Here is a 10778-nt window from a genome sequence, read left to right on the forward strand (position 1 = left end):
ATTCCAAATTTTTGGAATATTAAATTAATATATTTTAAATTACTTTGCAGCCATAGATTTGCTTGAATTAATGTTAGAATTTGATGCAGAGAAACGAATTACAGCAGAACAAGCTTTAGCACATCCATATCTTGCACAGTATGCTGATCCAACAGATGAACCAGTATCTCTGCCATATGATCAAAGTTTTGAAGATATGGATTTGCCAGTTGAAAAGTGGAAAGGTACATGCCCATTTGTTAATGTATTTTTTTTAATTATATTGTGCATAAAAATAATGTGTTATTTTTATTATTTTTAGAACTTGTTTATCATGAAGTTATAAACTTTGTACCTCAACAGCTACCTGCAATGTCTTCAACAATCGAGTCTACTTCATAAAATTGTGTCAGTAGCACAAATAATATAGATATAAGCAGCAGTAAGATAATATTAACAATGAATAATTATAAAAGAAAACATGTATAATTGTTATATACAAAAAATGCCATTGTATATAATATGATGTTGCATAAGTAACAGAGTTAATCATACAAACTTATTTGTATTAGAGGCAAAATGTATATTTTTGTTAATGACGCATGATACAAGAAATGCTAATATTTTTCACATTATACATAGGTTGTTTTAGAATGTAAAGCCACCAAATATGTGACAAATTCATATTCATGGTTGTACATGAACGTTTTGTTATATATTCACGTATTCAAATGCTTTGAAGCTGCGATTGCAAGTGCACTTTAATAACTGAAAGCTCATTTAGGTTTGAAAGTAATTTTTGTAAGATTCAGTCATTCGATATAAAAGATCAACGGTATGCTAACAGAAAGGAATTCTTACGAAAATGTTAGCTTCGAAGCGTTAGATTTGTTTCATTCACTGCTGGTTCTAGTCTGTAACAGAGAACATATTGCATCGAATTTACAATTAAAAATAATTCTTATTTCATACAAAAGTAATTTAAAATAATTTAATTTGTAAGATGCTGTTATAATGATGCTTTTAACAACAAACATGGCTGAATAAATTTTTTGATCTTTGTATATTGTTCGTTATTTGTGTTTCAAATTATGTACAGGTGTGAACAGAATCTATAGTTAAAGAGACTATATATTTTGTGTAATCTTTCATTTTTTTTTGTACATGTATTTTTCTAAATTCTAGTAATTTTTTAAACCTTATGTATGTATAATGTATAATCTAAATATAATTTATTCACTGTACTTTTTTAATACAAAAATTCTTGCAACAGATTTTAATATGAATTCAAAACATGTATATAAAGCTTCTCTAATCTGTAAATAGTGGGATTTATGCAAATGCAAGGTTAAATAACCTGATCATACTACATATGATATAAACAGTTTATCATGCCAATTGCATGGACTGACAGCCTAACATTGAGATTAGTGACTCTTTATGGTAAACACGAGTGTTTAAGAAACCCTTTCCACCCTAACTTTATAAATAAACTTTGTCGTTACAAAGCTTACAAAGAGATTGTGGATTCTATGAATGTTTGTGGTTTAACAATTTGTGATTGTATCAAAAGGATTACATATGTAAAAGCCCAATACTGTTTTGAGTTATCTAAAATAAGTGCTGCAATATCTTGTGAAAAATTTTACAAGCCAACAGCAATTTGGTTTACAGCAGTACACCAACTATATTTTCCATTTGCAGCAACTTACAGTCATGCAAGTGATTTCTGTAAGGTACATACCAACACTCAACTCAAACAATAACAACATTGTATAAACTTGAAATTTATTTATTTTATTCAACCTGTCACATTCAGATAAGTGATGATAAAATAGACATAGTTAAAGACTGTTACTATAATGAAACATATGATCAGTTGACACCTTCAGGTCCTCTAGAACGGAAAATGCAAAACAGAGACTGTGATTGTCCTTATGCAATTTGTCATTGTGAAAGATCACATAAAACCAAACCTCGTACACGAACCAAGTAACTTCTTCCGTTTGCATACTGTTAATATATTACCAAAAGATACATTACAACATATTTTCCACTTAGAAGCCCATACACTCAAGCAGAAGGTAAGGGAACGTTTACTTCGCAAGTCACAGCTATCGATGACACAAACTACTTACATTTACGTTCACCGAAAGTAACTCGAATTGACGCTGGAAATAACACTAGAAGAAATATCATTACACAGCACGCAACGCAAACCGACATCTCTTATTTTAAAACCGCGTGTACGACTTGTCAAGTGTGTATGGAAAACGACATACATCTCAATAGTACGAAACTCGCAAGTATACTGATGGTAAACGACCTGGTAAACAGATTTTTTATCTCGGTTGGAGTCTAACCGGAAATTCCATCTCGAAACAAGTACGGGTCAACGTACATATGTATATATATAAAACAATTTTCAGGAAAATATTAGTCACACGGATTGCATTCCAACGGAGGAGGACATTAGAGGAAGAAGGAAAATTCACGACGAGTTTGATATGTTTGGCAAGAGTATTGCGTTTCAGTTGCGGAATATAAGTTTCGGTGAATATTGATGTCATAATTTATTACAGAAATGATTATTAAAATGATATTGCTTGCTTCTAGAGATCGCTATTAAATTAGAAACACGAATACAGGATCTGATTGCACAAGAGCGTCTGAGTAATATAAAATCGAAATGTTCCGATTGTTGTTCCATTTCTAGCTGTAGCGAATGTAAAGTCTTCCACAAAGATATGGTTTGCAGTTGCGGTCTTCCTGTCATTATGATCAAGGAGGAACCATCTTGCAATTTCGATAGTAAACACCTAATGTAACTTTTACGAATTGTATGTATTTGTTGAGTATATAAAATAAAATCTGGTCCACGATACAATATATAAAATGTAATGTTACTTCTGGTGTTAATACATAGTGTCGTAGTAAAAAGTTAATAAAATGACGTAGGCGATTCAACAAACGATTCCATTCGACCTATCGCAATGATCAAGTTCAGACATGTCCTCTGATCGATTCTAATTTTATCATATGGGTAGACGTAAAATTATAAACGTATCAAAAACCACTATCACTATTTTTTCAAAGACATTGTTTTAAATCGCAATAGAAAAATTTATAACATAAAATGTCGTCAAAATGGAATGAAAGATTAGTGATCAATTTCATAATAGCGTACAAACAGCATCCGTGTCTCTGGAACCCTTATCACAAAGATTACCGTAATTGCCGCGAAAAAAACGAAGCATTGCAGAAGATTATCGACGATCTTGGTATACCAGGGTTTACTGTAACCGATTATTTGCATCAAATCAAGACTATAAGAGAAAAGTAATGTACGATCAGAGTTTTTTGTAATGAGATTTACGGAAAAAATACGAAAGGAAATAAAAACACATCACGAATGAAAGTAGCTTGTTGAAAATAGCTCGAAATAACGAAAGAATTATAATAATTATAATTCATGCTATAAAATGAGGAGAAGTATATAGGGTGTTTCATTTACTATGATTCTACTTCAAATATTTATTACTTTAGTTAAATAAGTATTAAGATAATAATTCTCATTGGTACAGATATAAGCAGGAACAAACACGAACGATCAAAAGTCTGCAGTCCCAAAAACAGTACAAATCGCCGTTTGGTTGGTACAACATAGTGGCAGACATGTTGACAAAGGTGATCAATGATGAGGAAAAATGCAAATATCGAGAAACGACTTCCGTTCCCCGATCTTTGAGCAGTGACGATATAAATAATTCAGAAAAAAGAGAAAAAACCGAAACAGAAGCGAAATCTTTAAATATTCGTTTTCGTAACGATGCAACTAGCAATCTGGCTTCTAGAAGAAGCAAATCAGTGGAAGAATCTTTTCGTTTTGGCGGGAAACGTAGTTCGCCAGAAAAAGTCATACTAAAAGAGAAAAACAATAAAAAAGTAAGATATGTTCCGTGTTCTCAATTTAGAGCAAAAGAGGGTGGTTCCAAAGATCGACAGGAGGAGACGACCTCAAACTATAAACATACTAGAGATACTGACTCTGCGGTCATTGGTAAACATTATTTTCGAAAAAATAATTTAGAAAAAAAGATATATTCAAACATGGATAGTCTAATTTTTTAAATAATTTTAAGTAGAATATCCTGCAGCTACTCCAAGCACTTCGATAGATTCAAGGTCGAATCCTCCTTCCTTAACGAGAAAGAATGGTAAAAGTTACGAGCCACCATTTTTAAAATGCCCTTCATGTGGTTGGGAAGATATAAAGTATGAAGGGATTGAAAGAAATGGGGAAAGAAATGTTTCTTCCTGCTGTGGATATAGTAAACATTTTCCTGGTATAATGAACACTCCATGTATCGGGTGTGACAGAGTTACGCGAGATGGTATGTCAATAAATAAAAAAAAACTGTCAAAACTAGTTTTTTGTTATTTTGTTAACACCATGTATAAGAATTGCAATCCTTGTTTTTAAATTTCCTGTAGCTTTCACAAATTATTGATTTAAATCGACTTATCTTATGTAGACATGCCTCATCGACCGGAATATTCGAAGAAGTATGTACACAATTCCGGAGATTTTCAAGTTCTAAGGGATTTATCAGAAAACGTACTTCATACAGATTTGTCAAAAAAACTTCCTACAATGACACCAATCAAGCTGCCTGTAGAATCTATTGAAAAACATGTGGACGTGGGAGTACAGCATAGCGAAAATTCAGCAAAAATTGTACAGATTGATCCATTGATAGCAAATAAATTGCAATGTGGCACAATAGAAGCTTCTACTCAATTGAAAATTATTCTACCAGAGTCTACCAAAAATTTAAAATTAAATGTACCTGTAACGGAAAACATTTTCTCTACGAAATCAACGGCACAAGAGGCGCAACACCCTCTTGAGAGCGAAAAAAACGAAGTAGGCGTTAACACGGTGAATTATATTGAAAAAGAGGTGGAAAATACAGTTTGCGTATCAAATGGAGCAAAAAAATGCGTTTCTATTCAAACTGTAGATCAAAGTGACAAACAAGAAAAAGGAAAAGATAAACACTACAAGAGAAATGCCACGGAATCGAAGAAAGTGGCGGTAAACATGGTGGATCAGGTTTCAAAAGGAACACAGAGTGCTATATACGTGTCACGGGGAAATTTAGCTTGCCGTATGTCTGCAGAAAAGATGATAGAAATTGGAACCAGTATGTCCGTGCACAAAGTCCGTACCGTTGGCTGTGTTACCACGGAAAATGTCAAAGAACTTAGGTCCAACTTTGTACAGTGTGTTCTAAACGAAAGGTATCTACCCTTAACTCGAATCAAGTCCCATGAATCTATAAAACGTTGCGTTTGGGACACGGATTCGAAACACTCTGTACATGAAGAAGGTAAACATTTCTTTTAGTTTTTACTTTGTAACTTTGTAACACACGTTGTCATACTATATACAACACAACGGAATACGATATTATGGGACAATATATGATATCCTATGACACTGAATAGCACTGCAATGTTGCGAAATGTTTTGTAACATTGTAGAACACTGCACTGTAATATTACTTTTTTTGACAGTACAACAATTGGAGAGTCCGTGCACAACAGACACATGCTCACTAAATATACTGACTCTTATCAAAGAAGATCCCACTGTGGCATGTATTTTGCAGAAACTTTTGCACAGCATATTATTCAAACGTGAACACGGATCACAGAGCACAAAACCAAATGGACAAACTGATTGTAAGTTGATGCAAGTACATATATCAATTTTCACGATCTAACGAACGTTGATTTCAGATGAATGTAAAAATTACTTGAAAGAATCCTGTTTGATCGACGCGGCAGCAATGGTGAAAGGAATTAAAGAGTACATGATGAAGACGTTAGAGTCGAGTATTACAGAAAATAATGTGAAAGAATTTTATCAGAAATTCGATGCAAGATCTTCTTTAAAAGAAGTCGAGGGAGGACCAAGTTTTGCAGAAGTTTACACTTCCAGCTTTCGTGACAGTAAATTAACGATGACTGAGGAAAGTATCTTGAAACCAGAATTTGAATCTACTACCATGGAAGAGAATGAAGGGCAGAAAATCAGTAAAAACGACAAGGTAACGTTTGAAAAGGCGAAGAGGAAGTTTCCGGTAGTAGATAAGGAAGTTTCCACTCATATGAGCTACAAAGATGTTGGTACCAATGGGTCGTCGACACAGTTATCAAACAGCGATATGGAAAACCTAACAAACTTGCGATATGCGAAGGATTCTGTAAGTCTGGCAAAATCCCAACAAAGAGCGAAAGAAGGTTTAAGTGTAGGTACTCAGAAACGAGATCCCATATTGGTTCGAGTAATAAAGTGCAATGAAAGTCAGGGGATAGTGAAATTGGATAAAGAGACATTAACTCTGGCATCAGACGTGGACTTTGTAAAGAAATATGTTAATAAACGTATAGAGACGTGCGGTCGATCGACTTGCATCCCGCCTACTGTTTGCAGGAAATTGAACGAAAATCAATTGGTCAATAATTATTGTATACGATCGGTTGTTTGTAAAGATATATGTGATAAGAACTGTAAAGCAAAAGAGTCTTATGATTTGACGGACGTAACGAACATTGATGTGCCTTCTGATATAACTTATTCCAAAATTCCGTTGTGCATGAAACCACGTAAGTACATGTACGCCAGAAGCAACTAGTTGCAGATTATATCTAATATTGTAATAGTTTACACTTTCGACGCTATTTTCGCGCAGTTTTCGAAATTTTTCATTCGAATTTCGGGATTTTTGCGATCTTTTCGATGTTTACGTGTTCTTAACACTATCCGGACTTAGTTTATTTAATTTTGTAATGGAACATTATTTAAAGAATGAATGTTTCGCGAAAGAAAATGGGTATAGTGTGTAAGGGAGACATTAATGGACTGTAAAATGCTGTAAAACAATACTGATATATGGTAACCTCTTGTAAAATACATTTTTTACAATTATCTTATAATAAATAATTACTTTTTTGATAAATAATTGCATTTCTTCATTTTTTCTGATGTTGAAGTCTATTCCCTAATTCTTAAGGTGGCGTGAAAGTTTCATTTCTGATTTACACAAAAAGAATATTAATTTTTAAATTTTCAATAAAAGTTATAAACAATTTCGGCAGTACAGTAATGTTTCTCACATTATCGCCTAACTGCTTCTACGCCTAGGCACACGTTATTGCGTTATTGTTATGCCTATGTTATCTTTCTCGGAATCTGTGATATTAGGTAGACCAATCATCTTATGTGACATTTTGTTACACGATCTGAAATTCCGACGTTGTCCAAAACTATTGGTTTTGAAGCGCACTCTACGCTTAAGAACGGTCATTTTAAAAACTACATCGCTCAAAACTATCGATATTGGTTGTATGTACAATGTTACTATGTGTGAATAAACTCTTGGATCTCAAAACGTAAATGTATGTGACTAAATCCATTCTGATTCATTCTAAAATTCGAAATTTTCTCTCCTTCATTATTTAAAATTACAAATGTCAAGTGTTTTTGATTTCAATTCCTACCACTAATAGCGCAGTAATATAATACCAGTCCCAATCGATACAGTAGGATTATGGTAATGGGGTTTTAGAATCCTCTGGTAGTGTGAACAAAAAAATGTATTGCCTACTGTATAGCTAGTCTGTGGTGGGGGTGGTCTAACTGCCGACCGCGTATTTTACGCTTATTTGGTTAGACAATGACGTCAGAAGACTAAAGTTTGCTTTATCGCACAATAAGATGGGAAAACAATAAATCAAACCAAGAATCTAGAAGAGCAAACTTCATTTTATTACATGAAAATGTATAACGTTCTGTCAATTGGAATATTATATGAAAATTACGTTATTTAATTTTCATAGTAAATTATGTTCACATCGTTGAGTCAAAGGCAAACACTTGATATATGTATGTATGGTAAGTACCAACTGTCGGTATCTAATTGTAGTAAAATAGTATAAAAGAGGTTTAAATTTCCCTCGTTGATTAGTCTTACATTTTCATTATATGTTTGAAGATTTTGTTCTATCCGTTTTTATTATCGGAGTCTTATCGTTTAATTACGCATTAAGATTATCTTACGCTTAAATTCGTTAACCTGAGTACATTTCCTCGTGATAAATACCGCACGATAAGTCGATCATTATTCGTCGACGCAAGATGCATACCAGAATTAGGATATTTCGGTTTGGACTTGCTAAGTCTTAACGTGCATTTAAATATTGCACTTCAATCTACAAAATGTAGTACCAACAATTTTTTTAAATCGCTAAAACATTGTGTGAAGTATACATACATGCATACATATGCATATACATACATACATATATACATATATATAGATTAAAAATCAACAAGGGACACGTCTTTAGTGCTCGCACAATTATTTGCGTATCTTATCGCTTCTAAGAACAATCGTTTTTACTTTATTAAAGATAACAAATTTTACTTGTTACGTAATGCTATTCTTATAAAATCGTCGGATTAGTTATGGAGAGGCAATTACGTCGGCAAACTGTTGTCAACAGAGATAATACTGTTGGTATTCTCTATGATCGAAGGCATACTCTCCAACATGTATCACTTGTCATTATTAAAATATGTATAATAAATTATTGTACTTCCGATATTTATATGATTTGTCGATGGTCACATCTTAACATGCGAGTATCTTCTGACTAGTTTTAAATTGATTTCATTCACTCATCCTTAGTGAATTACTGCCAATATTGATGTCAATATTTTGGAGGTTTTGTGTATACCTGTTGAGAATCAAACAAGAGGAAATAAATGTATCGGATCGCGTTTGCGCGATAAATCTTAAATACGTAGCAATTACGTAATAGTAAAATTGCGTGTAGTATTATCTAACGTTACACGTATGAAGTTTACAAACATTTAGTCCTTTTTCTTGGCATCCGCTTTCTCGTCTTTAGCTTGGCCACGGCCCAGCAATTTGGCTAACGAATCCCAAATTCCTCCGAGGAACAACGCACAAAACAGATTTTCGAATGGCACGAATGGATCATGGATTCCGAGCAAAATAGACGACAGCTGAAATATTATTGTCATTGGTTGCAATTAGTATGGAACAAATTATAAATTAATTTCCATTTAAGGGAAAACAGACAATTTTTTGTTACCTTAAAATAGACGCAGAAGATAACTATACCAAAGTAAACCAATGCGTGAGGTGCGGAGATTAGGTCAGTCTTTTTGTCTAGGACGAAGATAATTGACGCAACCATCGATGCTTTTGTAGGGCTAAATAACAAAATTTTATGTATTAATTGTTTCAACTTTATCACATGAAGAAAAAAAGAGAAAATGATCGTACAAGCTTGGTTGCATAAATTCCATAGCAGTTGGCGTCCACACTCCTCGTATCAGGCGTTCAAACAGTTTTGTGAAACCTGCACCATTTCCTGTAATTACATATAAATTACTTAATTTTACAGTTCAGAGTTTTTCATTTTTATTTTTATTTTTTTTATCAGGCAACCTACCTTTCAGTGTTCCAATTAATATCATAATAAGATATGCATTTGGATAAAGTTTTCCAGCATGAGTTACTCCATCATATATCTTTTTACACCTACAAATTATAAGAAAATAGTAGGAATATAATATATTAAATATTTCTAACAACAACAAAGAAAAATAAATAATACTTACTTACCTATATATTTCCTTCATAGTAGCACATACAATTTTTACAGGTAAAAACTTGGCTACCTTGTATCCAATATCAAATGGTGTATAAAATATCACATACCTATGCAATTGTAAATTAATTTTAGATATTAACATTTCTTGCAATATATTGTGTTAAAAACTATGAAAAATGTTAATTTATTAAACTGATCTAAAAGAAGCAACTTCCACACAAAATGTTTAAAACTTCAATAATAAACTACTTTCTTTATTGTGATTAAGCATGTACTGACCAAACAATAGTTGCAACTACCACTTGTGGTGTATTTTTCAAAGGTGCAAGAATTGGTTCCCCTAAAAGACCATTGCATAGCATACCGCTTGCAAATACTACCAACATTGTTGAAAGCCAACATGATAGAGGATGTTTCCGAGAAAATGCTTGAGCACCTATTTGATAAAATTGTAAAAATACAAAGTCACAAAAAAATATGAAAGTTACAATTGAAAGCAGTTTAATAAATTAATGGTGAAACACTTCTTCAAGGATTTATTTATTAATTAAATTACTACACATAAAAGCAAATAAAAATTTAATTAATGAGTTTATTAAAGATATCCAGTGGTTTTATTAACATTTAATACACCATGAAATATCAAAGGGGTATGCTGTTTCAAGTAGGTCGCTTTGAATCCTTATAAGTACACTATGTTACATACACACATGCAAACATAATGCCAGCTTACCATAAACATGAAAATAATGTTTTTTTGCATATTTTTTAAAAGATCTGCTAAATGTGTAACATTAAATTACATAAAGATGAAATAAAAAATATAAAAATATATAAAAACTATATAGGATATTTAAACCTATTGCTTGAATATTGATCCTTTATGGTTCATTGCATAAGAAAGTCATTGAAAGAAAAGTTTCACAGTTATATCTGGAAACATTCTTACACAATACACTTTTATATGCTTAGAATACTGTAAATATTTATTTTCTAAACATGTTCAAAGAATATTTCTTAAACAATTTTAAATAGCATAAAAAGAATCATAAAAAATAATAGTAGAAGCACAAAATTTGGGAAAA

The 10778-nt window shown here is 32.4% G+C and overlaps 3 protein-coding genes across 3 annotated transcripts in view; 2 read left to right on the top strand and 1 right to left on the bottom strand.

Annotated features, from left to right (window-relative positions):
* LOC108579760 (mitogen-activated protein kinase 14B-like) overlaps positions 1–419 on the top strand; it is a 4718-nt gene extending 4299 nt beyond the window's left edge. The window contains 2 exon segments of the mRNA XM_017943367.1: positions 51–224; positions 302–419. Coding sequence (XP_017798856.1) covers positions 51–224; positions 302–381 — 254 coding nt within the window. The 3' untranslated portion in view covers positions 382–419.
* A 932-nt stretch (positions 420–1351) lies between these two features.
* Positions 1352–2807, top strand: LOC108579740. The gene is given in 5 exon segments (XM_017943347.1): positions 1352–1715; positions 1799–1983; positions 2044–2308; positions 2409–2532; positions 2596–2807. Coding segments are annotated over 5 exon segments (1131 nt in total). The 5' UTR covers positions 1352–1370.
* A 6116-nt stretch (positions 2808–8923) lies between these two features.
* LOC108579785 (trimeric intracellular cation channel type B) overlaps positions 8924–10778 on the bottom strand; it is a 2676-nt gene continuing 821 nt past the window's right edge. Inside the window, exons 2-7 of the mRNA XM_017943395.1 lie at positions 9973–10129; positions 9705–9800; positions 9532–9620; positions 9363–9450; positions 9169–9289; positions 8924–9079 (exon numbers count right to left, since the gene is read on the bottom strand). Of these exons, the coding sequence (XP_017798884.1) occupies positions 8924–9079; positions 9169–9289; positions 9363–9450; positions 9532–9620; positions 9705–9800; positions 9973–10129 (707 nt within the window). The remainder of the gene's footprint in view (positions 9080–9168; positions 9290–9362; positions 9451–9531; positions 9621–9704; positions 9801–9972; positions 10130–10778) is intronic.

Source organism: Habropoda laboriosa, unplaced genomic scaffold, assembly GCF_001263275.1.
Source record: "Habropoda laboriosa isolate 0110345459 unplaced genomic scaffold, ASM126327v1 scaffold72, whole genome shotgun sequence".
In the NCBI taxonomy this organism is placed as follows: Eukaryota; Metazoa; Arthropoda; class Insecta; order Hymenoptera; family Apidae; genus Habropoda; species Habropoda laboriosa.